This window comes from Pezoporus flaviventris, unplaced genomic scaffold (genome assembly GCF_033815535.1).
Source record: "Pezoporus flaviventris isolate CSIRO_AGI_PZ_B2104156 unplaced genomic scaffold, CSIRO_AGI_Pfla_v1 ptg000005l, whole genome shotgun sequence".
Taxonomy (NCBI): Eukaryota; Metazoa; Chordata; class Aves; order Psittaciformes; family Psittacidae; genus Pezoporus; species Pezoporus flaviventris.
In genome coordinates, this window is record NW_026892553.1 from 11,996,060 (window position 1) to 12,010,904 (window position 14,845).

Sequence of the window (14,845 nt, forward strand, 5' to 3'; positions counted from 1 at the left end):
TTTCTTGCTTGGCGAAAACAATTGGACTATGAAAGAGGAGACATGAGGAGGTGGAGAAGCAGGAGCGTTATCCTTTCATGCTGCCCTTCAGGTGGGGAGGTGTTGGCAGCTGTGTCCCATCAGTCAGACTGCAGCCCTGGGTCAGTCGTGCTCTGGGATACATGGAGAGGGGGTGAGTCAAGGTGGAGCACTGGGGGATCCAAGTGCAATGGATTTTGCCCTTTTCCCACTGAAACATGAGGAGAGAGATTTTAATCCTTTCTGTTTTGCATATGATCCTAAGGGGTGGTTTCTGTTGGGGCTGTAAAACCATTTGCTGGGTGTGATACCAAATTAAATTAGTATTTCACTGAATATAGAGACTTAGGGCTACAAGGATTCTTAAACTAGTAGTTCACTGTGTGTAGAAGCTACAAGGATTCTCAAGATAAGGAGAGTATGCAACAAGAGAACCAGATATCTTCTCTCAAAACAATGTAGGCTTCCTCCTGTTGATAAGGCCTGAGAAATAGGTTGCAAAAGGAAACAACTCAAGGAGCCTCTCAAGGTCGTAAATTAGCCCAAGCAAGAACATGTAGCTAAGTTAACTCAGTCCTGGAGGAGCCAGTGGTCCAAGTGCTTTAAGGTAGCAGAACAGAGAAAAGAGCTTCCTGAAAATTAGGAAGTAATGTTGCTGTTTTATGCTGTGGTTCAGGTGTTTTTTCTTCAGTGAGCTGTGCCATATTCATTAGGAGTCCCTAAGGGTAAAAGCTTACCTTGTAACACTCAAGATGGGAATGTGATGAATACTTCACTACAGTTTTAAAAATGGGAGCACACCTGCAAGGATTCTTTACTTGGCAAACTATTATTTCATAGAAGTTATTCTGAGAAACACAAAACCAGTGTGGAGTGGTTTGTCAGTGTGACAAACTCCTGTTCCCGCTTTCTAATCTGGGCATGAGCAATGATGCCGTGTTCCAGTTAAAACTGAATTCCTGATTATAGCTCAGTATTTTTAGTGATGCTACAAAATAGGTGGAGGTGGCATCCACGAGTTAAATGCCAGTTAAGTGTGTTCCTGACTGTGTATTTCACTATTTGAATAAATGATACCACATACGAAGGCTTGGTTTTACTTTATTTGACCGACGTAACTCTTTAAATACTAGGTTTTAATTATTTGTTATAGTATCAAAGCTTATTGTTTTTTATAGAAAAAAGAACTTGGTGCTTAGCATAAATGCTGAGGTCTTTTACATCCTCTCCCTTCTCTTCATGCTAGAGGAAACATTTCCATTACTCTGAAAAGAAACAAGGCGGTTGCTTCTACATGTGCTTATACAGTAGGTACCTGCCTGAAGAACACAAACACGCATGTCTGCTCTTGAGACTCAAGAGGGAGTATGGTAAGTGCCCTCTGTCCACCTTTGTCTGCTGGTGATTCACAGTTCCTGCAGCCATCACCAACCAAAACCTTATTTGATTCAAATAACCGCCATGTAGCGCAGTCATCTTCACCAGACCCCATCTCTCTGGCTGGCAGCTGAAATCTTCACTGCGAGACAGGTTTCTTCAGCACCTTCCCTTCCTGTTACTGGTTCCCGCCTGGCTCCAGTCCTTTCTCTGTTACAATAAATGCCTTGTTGGGTATTTTATCCCAAGCGCTGTCAGCAGGATCTCATGTCCCGTTCTGAGCTGGGTGGAGGAGGAGGGTGGCTTCTGCTCTGCTAGTTTGAAGGTGGCCGCGTTTCGTCCTGTTAAACATACATTGTGTTTAAACGCTGTTAGCAGCTATTAGCGCTTCCAAAGGATTTTTTCAATGCAAACGGATGTGTTACCTGGGAAAACAGCGCGTAACTAACGGGAAGCCCCGCAGGCGGTTCGGTAGAGCCCACGTGTGGTGGTCGCTGTCGAGCGCTCGGGAAGAGAAGGGGACCTGGGGCGCGCAGTGCGCATGCGCCAGGGCGCCGTGCTGTCCGCTGGGAATTGTAGTCCCCATCAACACCAGCGATGCTGCGTGCTTTCCGTTGTCATGGAGCAGCGCGACAGGCCGTAAAGCGGACTGCGCTTCCGGCTGGCGCGGAGGGGAGGGCTGGGAACCTCGTGTGAGGGAGCGTGGAGGCTGTGGGTGCCCGCCCGCCGGCCCCAGGCACCCGCCCGCCTCGCCCGCCCGGCGCCCACCGCCCCCAGGATGTTCAAGAAGTGAGTGGGTCTGCGTGGTCGGCGGGAGGGGTGAGGGGAAGGGGAGGGTCAGGATGGGCTCGTCAGACCCCTCGGTACCAGGACTCGGCCTGGCCGGGCCTTGCTCGGGGGCTGGGACTGGAGCGGCCGGCCTCTCTCCCTGCCGGTTGCTGGGCCCTCCCTGGGGCACCGGGCGCTGCTTCGCCGCCAGCTTTGCCTCCGGGGGCGCTGGTCTGGACCGTTTGGGCACTTGCTTGCGAAGAGACAAAACCCTAGACAGTGAGCTGAGTCATGAACTTGTGTGAGCTTCTAGGTGGTACAGAGCGCGGTTCTGCGCCTGTGGTGAAGGTTTCTTACAGATACGTGTGAACAGGGCCAGAGGTGTTTGTGTTACCAGCCATGTCTGCTGTAGGGGTTGAATGAAGTAATGCTTTGTGCTAAGGTGAATCTGTGAGACTAAAACCGTGTTTTGTGGATTCATATAAAGTGTACAAACAAAGACAGCCTACGGGTGGGGGCCCCCTGCCTTTCCCCAACCCACTGTTCCCAGGGGATAGTTTATGCCTCGTGAAATCCTAGGTTTGAAGGTTGGGCAAATGTGATACTGTTAATGTTTTTCAGCAAATTTATAAATGCTTCTGAAGAGTCTTGCTGAGATATGGCATCTTTTGGGCAGTAAACTGTGCATTTCTGAAACGTTTTCACTCACTTGACAGATTTGATGAAAAGGAGAATGTATCAAACTGTATCCAGCTGAAGACTTCAGTTATTAAAGGAATTAAGAATCAACTGATAGACCAGTTTCCTGTTATTGAACCATGGCTAAACCAGATCATGCCAAAGAAAGACCCAGTCAAAATAGTAAGATGGTAAGTTTCTTTTCTCTTAAACGTTTCTGCCAAGGTGCTGGGGTTTCTTCCTTTATATGTTTGCTTTGTATAGTCCATGAACCTGGTATTCTTGAAAAACAGTTGTTGTTTCTTAACAGATAATGATATATGTTGTGTCCAAACCAGACAGCTTCTATGTGCTCATCACACTCTTGAAGGTACTATTGTTTGATGAAGACAAAAACGCTGCCTAGTAGTGAATGTGTAACCTATTTAAGGACTCTCCACATAATCAGCCTGTTGTTGAATAAAGCATTCAGCTTTATGGATATGGAGGCTTGAACTTGTTTGGATAGTTTCCAGTACTGTGTGTGTTGGGTATTTTTCATACTGTCTTTGGGCTTCCATATATTATCTGAAGTATTTTCTTTCATTTTTTATTTTATAGAGGTAGCGTAGCTTTGGTGATTCTTTCTCTTTGTCCTCTATTGCATTTAAAACAAAGCGAAGAGCTGAATATTTGTCTGTAGATTTCTTCTTCCTTTATTAAGGGGCAGGCAGTGTGCAGGGGCCAGTGCTGAAGAACAAACCATTACAAAGTTTAAAATTTTCTTGCTAATTGACTGTCTTGGTCTTCAGATGCCAAGAGAGAGCAGACTTTGTGAAGTGAAATCTTTCATTTAAACTCTGAAAGGGTGAGGCACCTATTGGAATAATTTTTTTCTTAACCTTACAGCCATGAACATATAGAAATCCTCACTGTGAACGGGGAGCTGCTGTTCTTCAGACAAAGAGAAGGGATTTTCTACCCAACACTAAGGTTGCTTCACAAATGTAAGTTTCCTGAGGGTAGGAGGGGTGGGGAGAGGAGCAAGAGCGTGATCTTCTGTAGAACCCAATTAAAAAGAACTTACTGCTTACATATTTTATATATGTATCTAGAATAGATCTTAAAGATACAATATGCTTTCTCAAGTGTAATGTATTGATTTGCTATTTCAGGTGCCTGTATGGATTGTTTTCCTCATATTTGCTGTAATGCTGGATGTTAAACAATCTGAAATTTGATATCTAAGAATTAAATTGTGCAACGCTCTGAAAAAAAACAAAAAAACAACTTGAGAGAGGCTTCCCTAGGACAGAGATCTGAATTTCCTTTTGTTAGTTCCTGTCCTTGTTCTTTCAAGTCTTCCTTTTCACTTCCTTCTTACTAGAGTACAATTCTTTACTCATGAGTTCAATAATGTAATATATACTTGTCTCCTTTAAGGATTTCTGGTTGCGTGATTTTTACTTTTTACAATTTACTCTTGCATTATTTTTCTTGCTGTCCTCATTGTTCTGCTTTATTCTGTTACTCTGGTTTTGACTAGGGTAGGTATCCTTAGAAATGTTGTTCAGTCAAATCTCAGTATTTGAAATACTTGATGAAGGTGTGTGCACTTGAAGGCTGGCTTGGAGAGCCAACAATTTTCATGAATTTTGTCCATCTTTGCCTTTTTTTGTCCTGTTAATGTTGAACTGTTTCATGGAAAGGCATGGTTGTGTAATTTGAGGGGTTTAAGAGCCCTTAGTTTTAAGACCTCTTAATATGTGGGCTCTTGTGTGGTTGTTTTCACTGGGGGAACTTGTTCAAATTGTTACTCAGTGTATGAATACTCAGGAGGCGTGGGCTCAGTGTTGGAATCCCCTTTTGTTCTTGGATAGAAGGTGTGGTCTGCGCGAGCATTACTTGTGTCCTTTTGGGGCAGCACAGACAGACAGGACCTTCAGTAATTGCTTCGCAAACTTCTTACCCTCTTAGCACATTACATATCTAATTGCCACATCTAAACTGCCTTGATAATGAGTTATTCATGTTATCATTTTACCATGTTAATTGTGATGCTATATCTTTCCCCTCCTAGACCCATTTATTCTACCACATCAGCAGGTTGATAAAGGTGCCATTAAGTTTGTACTAAGTGGAGCTAATATAATGTGCCCTGGCCTGACGTCTCCTGGAGCAAAACTTTACCCTGCTGCCATTGATACTGTTGTTGTATCCTTCTTTAACTATGAATTACTGCTTGCTGTGAGATGAGTTAAATTTATGTTCTTCTGTTCTCAGCTGCTCATAATCTGAACTGCTGTTTATTTTAATGGTGTTTTGTGGAATAACTAGTAATCTGAAGAGAGCTGCAGAGGTTCAGATATTACTTGGCAAGGTTAACATTGACCTTAATTTTTTTTTTTTTTTACTTACTGTGATGTTCCAAACCAAATATCTAGTCCTATTGTGCTGTTGGGTGGAATGCTGCTCCACTAATCTAATTGATAAGTGGAGCTCCTTTGAGTTTAGGCAGAATTGTAAAAACAGATGAGCTACAGTTTAACTTGTCCACTGCCTTCTTAATCTTGTATCTCCTTCAGTTACAGAATTTGTTCCTGTTCCTAGGGAATTTGGAAAGATGTCTATGATCAGCTTTGCTATAGTCAGGACTTACTCTTAGGTGATTGATGAAATTAGCATATGTAAAAAGAGGAAAATGTGCTAATTCACTCCTGTTCATTATATTACAGAGAAAGGAACCCTGAGTGCATACAGCATTAAAACCACCAAGCTGTACTGCTTTTGTTGTTAGATGCTATTGGAAGATATCAGTAGTTAGCATCAGTGTTGCTAAGCTTTGAAAAGATGCATCTGATTTCAGTACTTCTGCTCTTTTTAGGTTTGTGTCTCAGTTCCTCTGGAATCTAAAATGATCCTACAGTTTTGTTTCAGAAAGGATGAGGCCATCAGTGTTACGAACAAAGGAGTGTAGTGTGGGAGATCTTTTCTGTAACTGCTGTTCGAAGTTCCTAAATACATGCTTTGTTCTACACACTGTGATTCAATTGTTAAATGCAGTGCATTGTTTTTCTTACCTTTAAGAGCTGGAGCTCTAGAATTACTAAAAGTTCAACACTGGGTTTTGAAACTTTTGGGAATTTGTTTCCTCATACTGCTTTTCTGAAACAGTTTTAAAACCAGTCTGTTTTCCTTAGCGGTAATTTGTAGGCAATAATGGCAGAAGGAAAACAACATGCATTATGTGTGGGAGTAATGAAGATGTCAGCTGAGGACATGTAAGTGTGTTAAAAATTGAAATACAACTTGCCCCATGTCATTATTCTTATGCTAGTTTGAAATATAAGCACTACTGTCGAGGCTACTGCATTGCTGTTGCAGCATATGTTGTTCAAGTACAGAATTTGTTAAGATTGCATTGTGTTGATTAATAGGGAAAGAGCAGGAGGAAGGGAATAGCTTCCCTGCTTATTTGTTTACTGACTGAAATCAAAATAGTTCTTTTCACGTAAATACGGATTTTTAAGATGCACAACATTTGTACTGCCAATGAATGTCAGTATTTCTTGCTCTCTAATCATACTTTATCAAAGGTCTTGCTGAACAAAGAAATACTTGTATGGAGTACTTACTGCCTGGGCTGGGCAAGAGATGTAATTTGGATTTGAGGGGGTTGAAAATAATTTTTTGTCTGCAGGGACAGCAGAGACTAAAGTTCTGCTGGCACTTGGTTGACAGTTGGGCTTTTCTCTGTGACCTTCTCTTTTTCTTTACCTTGAGCTCACACGCAGGATTCCTGCTTGATGTCGTTGCCAGCTTAGATGAGCTACTTGTGAAATGCAGAAGCCTGTTCAGGGAATAAACATCAACTGAAAATTATTTGAGAAGGAAAAGAGACAGAAAATAGTAATGGATGTTAATTGTTTGTAGCGTTTGGATAGAGCTAAATCATAAGTAGCTGAACCACTTTTAGTTCTGTAATAACCTCACAGCAGGTTGTAAGCTGCACCCGCAGGTTTGGGCTGCTGTTGGTTCCGGCCCCATCTAGCACTTGTGTGTGGGAGGAAGCTGATTTTGATGCAAACAAGTTGCTCTTTCATGTGGAGACAATTTGCAGCAGGATCATCATCTGTGCTGGGTCCCTCTATGGTCCTAAGAGCACTGGGAAAAGAGGTGGGAATGTGTTAAGAGGGCAGGGATAGAGTGGGGCTGCAGCAACCTGGATTTGGACCTCCTGTAGCTGTTGAGGAATTACATTCCTTAGGATTCTTTGTAATGCTCTGGGAAGTCTCCAGGAGCAGGTGGAAAGAGTAGCTGCTTCTGTCCCAGTCCTATATCTGCTGTGATTGCTGCAAATCAAGATCATCTGTATTCCTAACCCTAACTTCAAATTCAGCAGCCTTGCAGCTGAATATCCTGTTCCTGTGAGAAGCAAATGGAGAGGAAATGATACTGATCTGTGCAGCCTGTTAGTATGGAAATAGTGCAATAGTATGATTTGTCACTTGGTGTGACTACCGTACATGATGTGTTGTTGCAATTAACGTAGTGGTATTTTCCTCCCTGATTACTTTTGGACAAGTTGTGTAAGTAATGGGACACTTAGCCTAAATACAGTAAATTATATTCTCCAGGGGAATGAAACTTGTCTCAGTCCTAGAATGAAGAGATTTGTCTTATTTATGGTGACAAAACTAGATTTTTTTCTGTGGAATAAGGTACTGGAAAAAAGATGAACACAAATCCAATTCAGACACATAAACCAATCATCTTTAAAAGATGACCTGACTCAAAAGAGGTAGAAAGATATGTCTGTGGCATGCTGCAAGTCCTTGGAACTTAAATGTAATATTTGTAACACTTTTTTAAGTTGGTAGATGTCCACAGCCATCAGTGAAGCGCCTTACTTGTATTTGATTATGTCATTGATGCACCTGGAGCCAGAACTTGTCAAATTCCACATGCTAGCCATGTTACACAACTTCCTGTGCTTGGAGGAGAAGAGTCACTTAAAACTGCTCTGCTACTTTCACAGGGAAAAGCTTAGAATAAGTAGCAGAAGTGCTGTCTGAAACGTGCCTCCCATGAAGAAGTAGTTAAAAATATCGTGGAATGTTTGTTGAGAAAACACGGAAGGCAAATACTGTCCTCGTGTCATTCAGCAAAGTGGGTACATGTCATAGCAAATACTGTTTCTTGTCTACCTGCTGTTGAAGATTATGACACAGTGGATGATAGCTTCTGCCCTTCCAGTTCATAAGTGTTGCATCTTCTATTTGAAATACTGTATTTTGTAGTGCTGTAATGTTTAACCTAGCTAATACTTTTGTACCTTTTCCCTCCCCCTGCAGTGAGAAGGTCAACAAAGGGATTGGTATCGAAAATATCCACTATTTAAATGATGGCCTTTGGCATATGAAGACGTACAAGTGAAACAAAAAGAACTGTTACTCCAAAGGAATGCACTTAGATTAAATGTGGACTGCTTTGTAATTCCTTATTTTTAATGTGACTGAATGTACAAATTATTTTGTTCTGTGGCTATGCTAAATAAATCAAGTGAATGCAAAAGTTCTGTTAGGCTACAATAGTTTTCTAGATTTCTTTTTATTACAGTTCTTTTGTCTTGAAGTCAAATCTTCAGTGACTGAAGATAGGTGATGGCAAGATTCTGCATGGACTGTGAGTAGACTATTTCAAACAAAAAGGAGGAAAAAGGCAAGAAATGTTTACATTTTTATACTCCTCTAAAAGAGTAACAAAGTGTATGTGAAATGTAATTTAATACAGTTTATAAAACCTCTGAAACATTTCGGTTCTTTTCTTCTGATTAACATCTTTTTAGTCTACCTGGTTCTTGAATCAGTTTTTTTGTCATTATTTTTTAACTTAATTTATTAACAGCATTTATTTCAGTATTTTACATAAGGATTTTCTCTTTTTAATATGCATTTATCTGTATAGGATTTATGAATTAAAGACTGGTATGTGGACTAGAAATTTTCATGCTAGTTCATATCTGAAGTATATATATATATATTCAAGTTTCTACCTGCCAACATTGTTTGATATCTCCTTATAGTGTTCTTAGTAATGTGGACATACTCCAGGTGGAGTGTGTGCCAGCCTGGTGCCTGATGCTGTACTCCCCGTTTGCCGCCTTATTTTAGAAGCAGAAACAAAATCACTGTTTAACAAAGGCACAGTAGCAAAACATAGTTATCAGTGTAGCCAGGAGTAAGTTCTTCAGGTGGACCTTCAAATGAGATCTCTGCTTGTTCACACTGCCACGTGTATGTACACCTACAGAACGGGTTAAAGAGCACTGTGTATTTGTCTGGATATGCCAACTCTTTGTTCAGTGACTGCACACCTAAAGCTACATCTATGGAAAACAGCCTGTGCTGTGGAATCATTTAATAAACTAAAAAAACTTTAAGGTCTACCACTTGTAACTGTCTCTGGAAGCATTTATTAATAATTCAGGTGTATTCTAACACTTATATAGTGGCAGAAGGTAATTTTGTATGCAACTGCCTTGTGTCAGTGCTGTTCTGCATGTTGGCTTCCCCACACTAGGACCTTTACAGAAGGTAGTGGCAGAGGTGGTATCTGTCTGATTCTAAAGTCAAGTTGCGACATTAGGAATGTGCTTCCTAATACATGCTACTGTAAGTAATTTTACAGGAGAAATTTGAAAGATCATACTTGTGAAGATGACTGTTTAAATCTTAAACTATTAATGTAGGAAGACAAAAATTAAGGTGATGATAACAGCAGTGCTGCAGAAGAAAGTTTGGTCAGACCTTCCCTTCAGAGTGCTAATGGACATTTTTATCCATCTTAAAGACTGCTGTAAATGTGTACTCATTTTTTGTTAGTGCTTCAATGGATCCTTTTTTTTTTTTTTTTTTTGCCTAAAACAAGCTAGTCTTGAGTGCTGTGGCTTGCTTTTCCCTTTCCGTCTTGTCTCCTGTTGTATTACAGTACTTCTCAACTCTGTGATAAATGGGATTTATGGTAATTCCTGGTTTTTTTTCCTTGTTTTGCCCTATGACTGCCAGTGTTGCAGTGGGGTCTTTACTATCAGAAACAACACCGAAATAAAAATTTTACTTCATCTGCTTTGTCAGTATTCCCAACTGTGGATCTAAGCTTTTAACAGTGATTCTGTAGAAAAGATGAGTTAAATCATGCTTGAATTAATTTGCATACCAGTTTCATAGAACCCCAAGCTACTGATTTTTCTCTAGGCTTTGGCAGCAGTCATGTATGTGTTTGCCTTGATGTGTCAGCTGAGAGTGTGCAAGAGGTGAGATAAGCTGCACTTTTCGAAACAGCTGAGCTGTGGTGTCCTGTTCGGGGCTCTGAGCAGTTGTTTTGCCCTTCCTGTCAAAAATGAAGGATCTGATGCTTAAAAAAAAAAGTGGATGTTTTCTTTGGCTTTCATGCAGTTGTCATTTCCCCACCTGCCCCTCACAGCTCAGGACAGGCTGAAGTATTAAAAATGGCTTGTTAAAGAAAGGGAAAGTAACATTCACTTTATCAGGTCTTTTATGGATGTTGTAGTACCAGCAAAGCTTGTGACAGTCTTAGATGTACTAGGTAAGGAAGGTACTGCATCTAAGTCTTGAAACATCCAGGTTGGGTCAGTGAATTCTAAATGGGATAAACTGAAGTGCTCTTTATCCCTTCTTGCTGTGGCTGGAAGGGAGTGTGAAAGTGTGACCTGGTAACTTGGATAAATCTGACTATTGTGTAAAAAGCAAATGGAAACACCCCCCCCGCCCCAAACCAAACAAATGCAAACCCACAAACAAAATCACCAGTAAGAAATCCAAAGACCACTGAGGAGTTCTGCAGGTTGCTTGTTGCATGTGTAACCTGTTTTGCATAATATTCAAAGAAAGGGGGGCAGTGCAAGCACATGTTGTTCTTCCTGCACCTTGGTGTTTAAAAAATCTGTAAATGTGTCTATATTTGTATTGATATTTAACTAACTTCTTCCTTGTAAACGCTATTAGCACCATTAACAGGACTGAAAATAATACTGAACCTTTACTCTTAATATGCTTATCTATGGAGTGAAACTTCAAATGAGCAATTACTCCTGTGCTAACAGGCTGCTTGACCATGGTAATACTTATTCAAATATAGTCACCGCTTTTGTCTGCTTAAAACCAGCAGTCCAAAGGTCACTTGGTATTTTTCTGCTGCAATTTCCTGACAGATCTCTTGTTGGCTTGCTTTCTGCTAATTCCTGATGGGGCTGGGAGGCTGTGTACGAAGCAAATAGGTGCTGCGTACACAGCACAGCTCAAACTGTTGTGTATTTAGTGTAAAGGAAATGGCTTAAAATTAGTCTTTGAGATTGCAGCTGTAGCCAGTTTTATTGGTATGTCTTGGTACAGACTGGTATATCTAGAAAGATATAAAGACATTCTAGAAATGCCTGGAAGAATTGAAAGAATCAAAGTCTTGCAAAAAATATAACAGTAGGCTAAACTTCATTTGGGTTTTCATTAATAAATATTTACATGTACAAACCCCCCCTATAAACTTAATTTCCTTTTATTATAAACATTAACTATTTATTTATCATTTCATTCCAGCAGTGTCAAAAGCCAGAAACATTTCTGTATAAAAGATTTAGAAAAAAGTTCTCCTTCCACTTTTAAAATGAAGAGCTTTACCAAACCTCAATGTGCAAAAAGAATCTGTACACCAGTACCACCAGGTACAAAATGAAACGTGTCAGTACAAACGTATGTGGTGAGAAGAGCCATCTCTGTGGTTCCAGGTCTGTTTTGAGGACACATCAGTCATTGTCTGAGCCTGGAGGTGGCAAGAACACCAGTGCATCGTTGTACGTGTGGCCGTAAGGTCGCAGCCTGTAGACACCATACATCATCACGTGCATGTGGTTTGGGGCCAGACCACTGAAGGTGATGGCCATATCAGAGCAGCAGCCATCCACCACCTGCTGAGGGTGAGTAGACATTGCATCCTTAATGAGAGCATTGACTGACTTGGTGTTGAAGACATCTTTTCCTTCTGAATCTTCTGCATTTTCAGCAAACACTCCAGTGTACTTCAGGCAGATTGCCAGCTGTTTGTCCTCAGCAAGCTTCCAAATCATGCCTCCTTGCTCTGGGCACTTGTCAGAGTCTTCAACAATACGGGAGAATCGTCTTAGTGATTCAATGCTTAAGACAATTCCTCCCTCACCATCTACATACTCAAGGTCACCAGATTTCACAGTGTGGCCTATATAAAAAGGCTGTGAGGGGTCTTTTTTCAGTAAGAAATATTTGAGGTTTTCAATAATAGCAAATGTTGTTGGGTATGCAAGGAAGAACCAGCTGAATTCATCTTTATAGTGTTCGTATGTTATCTTGTAAGCTTTTCTCATCATCACCCACATGTCATTTGTGTTGAGGGCTACAGAGTCAAACACTTTGACATTTTCTGAGCTGTAGAATTCCACCTTGTCGCAGTGCTTGCTCCACGTCTCTCTGACAGCAGCCCAGTGCCCCAGATCTTTGGGTTTCACAAGGATGATACAATAAACACGGATACTTTTACTAAGCTCCATGCGTTCACCTTCTGAAAGGTTTAGGACATCCTCTTTGTTGGGAGCCTGGATGTGATGATGCTCGTGGCGATGGGCTTTAGTCCCGTGGCCTACCTTCATGTGTCCCAGGAGTGTGACCAGCATGCAGAAGGCTCCTCCCAGCACCACCCCTTTCACGAAGGAGCTGCTTTCGGACATCATTTTTCCTAGAAAGGAGACACGCTGTGAGAACTTCCAGCAGTAACTTTACTAGGGCAGACCCCTCACGGTTTTAATGTGTTCTTCCATTTCTAACCGCGGGTGCAGTTCCCTTAAGTCACAGACACCGCCGGCGAAAGAGGCGGCAAACCCAACGAGTTCCGGTCTCTTTCGCTGCCGTTACCAGCACTGCAGAACGCCACCCTGGGCTCTCGTACACCGGACCTGCCCCACCGCCGTGACCACCCCGCTCCGCCGCGCCCGGAGCACCGACATGCCGCAGCCACGTCACGGCCGGAGCGCAGCGGCGCTGCCCAGCGGACCCCTCCCGGAACCAGACCCCATCGGTCCCGCTCCTCGCCGTTCAACCACGCTCCCTCCCCTTCCCCCGTGACCCCGCTCACAGCGCCTCGCCCCGCCCGCCGCAGACCTCCGAGACAGCCGGAGCGCCGGCGGAGCCTCACGGCCGCTGTGGCTGGGGCCGGTCCCGGTCCCGTGCCCCGCGTCCCCCGGTGACAAGGACCGGACCGGACCGCCCGGCGCTTACCGGTGCCTCCCGTGACAGGACACCGGCACCAGATCCACCCCACCGGAAGCGCCGCGCGCTGCCCTTCTAGGCGTCGCGCGCTCGCTGGTGCGGAGGCGCCACCTGGCGGTGCGGATGCCAACTCGGAGTGCGGTCCCGGTGCCGGTCCCTCCGCCCTCTCCCGGTGCACGTCGATCCCCGCTGCCCGCCTGCCCCCCCCCCCCCCCCCCCCCCCCCCCGGCCTCGCGGCCCTGCCCCTGCCTGGCCGCGACCGTGGCGGCCGCTCTTGGCGCGCTCAGGCCGGTGCCTTCAGGCAGGGGTTCGACGCCGCGCTGAGGTGGCCCCGCCATGTGGTGGGGAAGGGCCGGCCGCAGCTCCCGCCGCGCTGCCGCTCGGGGTCTCGGCCCGCTGTCCCGCCGGGCAGCACCATGCGGGAGCGGTGCCGGGGTCCGTTACATGTGTTCACTGTACTGACCTGAGCCGCCCTGGGAAGGTGTTGACCTGACCAAAGGGGGAAGCGGTGTGAGTTTCCAGCACAAACTCTCTGCTTTTAAATTAGAGCGTAGGTGAATGGGGACAGCATGGCAAAGGAAGGGCAGAACCCGCCTTAAACCATTGCCGGGATCGAATCTGCTGACGGCAATGGGATATTGCCCTATATTCAATTTCCACATCAATACAATACACTGTGCTGGAAGCATGGTACATCTCAGTTGTTTCCTCCGGCACAGAACACAACAGACACACAAGATTAGTTAATAGAGAATCCCAGAATGGTTTGTATTGGAAGTGACCTTAAAGCTCATGCAGTTGCAGCCCCCTGCCATGGGCAGGGAAACCTTCCACTAGACCAGGTTGCTCCAAGCCCCATCCAACATGGCCTTGAACACTGCCAGGGATGGAACAGCCAAAGAACTTCTTCCTTGTATTTATCTTTTTTTTTTAAAGAGTTCAGCCAATTTTTCTACTAACGTAACTTTTCCTTTGCTTTAGTGATAATCATTCCCGAGCTCCACATTGAAAGATGTAAGAATCACTTTCTACACATCATCTCTCAGGAAGGTAGAATTGACAACCTGATCTGAAGGAGCATCACTGAACCGTGATTTGTTCCCTTTTCCACAAGCAACTTGGATAAAAAAAGGTTTTTATGTGTTTTATCTATTAGCTGATCATAGTATACCCTTAGGCCCACATAGTGGTTAAGACACTGTCCTATATAGGTTTTCCCTATATTGTAAGATATGCCCCAGTTGGATGAACTTAGTGGGTTTTATTTAAGTCAGTTTACCACTGGGCTGCTCTGGATTCTCTGGCATCTTAACTGGGTTCCCCAGATGCCTCAGTTATTCAGGTAAGGGTTTTTTTAGGCTCATGGCTGTACTGTAAACGTCAAACCTTAGCAATGTTATCTTTGGCAAAAAAGATCTGTGAGAACATGGGCTGATTGCCTGTTCTGGCCCTGGGGAACCATTGCTTGTGGTTCTGGTAAAAATGCTACAAAATGGTTATTTTGGTTGGGTTGGTGTATGTGCAGAACAGCTTCATTTGGGGGAACTAAACCTCAGTTACACACTGTGATAGGAAAAGACTGTTAGTTTGTACATTCAGGTAGTTCTGTTACTGAGGGCTCATAGCTCATCCTATCTTTTCCCACCTGCCTGCTTTTAAGGCACAAATAGGTGAACACACAGGTTGTTACTACATACCAGAGATTGGAGGTC

At 43.5% G+C, this 14,845-nt stretch overlaps 2 protein-coding genes across 4 annotated transcripts; one reads left to right on the forward strand and one right to left on the reverse strand.

Moving 5' to 3' along the window:
* Window positions 1-1,994: 1,994 nt before the first annotated feature.
* Window positions 1,995-9,278, forward strand: MCTS1 (MCTS1 re-initiation and release factor). The gene is made up of 6 exons (XM_061446080.1): window positions 1,995-2,184; window positions 2,880-3,032; window positions 3,730-3,827; window positions 4,901-5,034; window positions 6,034-6,101; window positions 8,175-9,278. The coding sequence occupies exons 1-6, from the start codon at window positions 2,174-2,176 to the stop codon at window positions 8,254-8,256; spliced, it is 546 nt and encodes a 181-aa protein (XP_061302064.1). The 5' UTR covers window positions 1,995-2,173; the 3' UTR covers window positions 8,257-9,278.
* Window positions 9,279-11,187: 1,909 nt separating this feature from the next.
* C1GALT1C1 (C1GALT1 specific chaperone 1) lies at window positions 11,188-13,755 on the reverse strand. 3 transcript variants are annotated; one of them, XM_061446084.1, is made up of 2 exons: window positions 13,623-13,755; window positions 11,188-12,603 (listed from the first exon to the last, which is right to left on the reverse strand). In XM_061446084.1, exon 2 carries the CDS (start codon window positions 12,596-12,598, stop codon window positions 11,642-11,644), a length of 957 nt encoding a protein of 318 aa, XP_061302068.1. In that variant the 5' UTR covers window positions 12,599-12,603; window positions 13,623-13,755; the 3' UTR covers window positions 11,188-11,641. The 3 variants fall into 3 exon arrangements, with proteins under 3 accessions (XP_061302068.1, XP_061302067.1, XP_061302065.1); XM_061446083.1 differs by lacking the exon at window positions 13,623-13,755 and adding an exon at window positions 13,143-13,286; XM_061446081.1 differs by lacking the exon at window positions 13,623-13,755 and adding an exon at window positions 13,026-13,189.
* Between the last annotated feature and the right edge of the window lie 1,090 nt (window positions 13,756-14,845).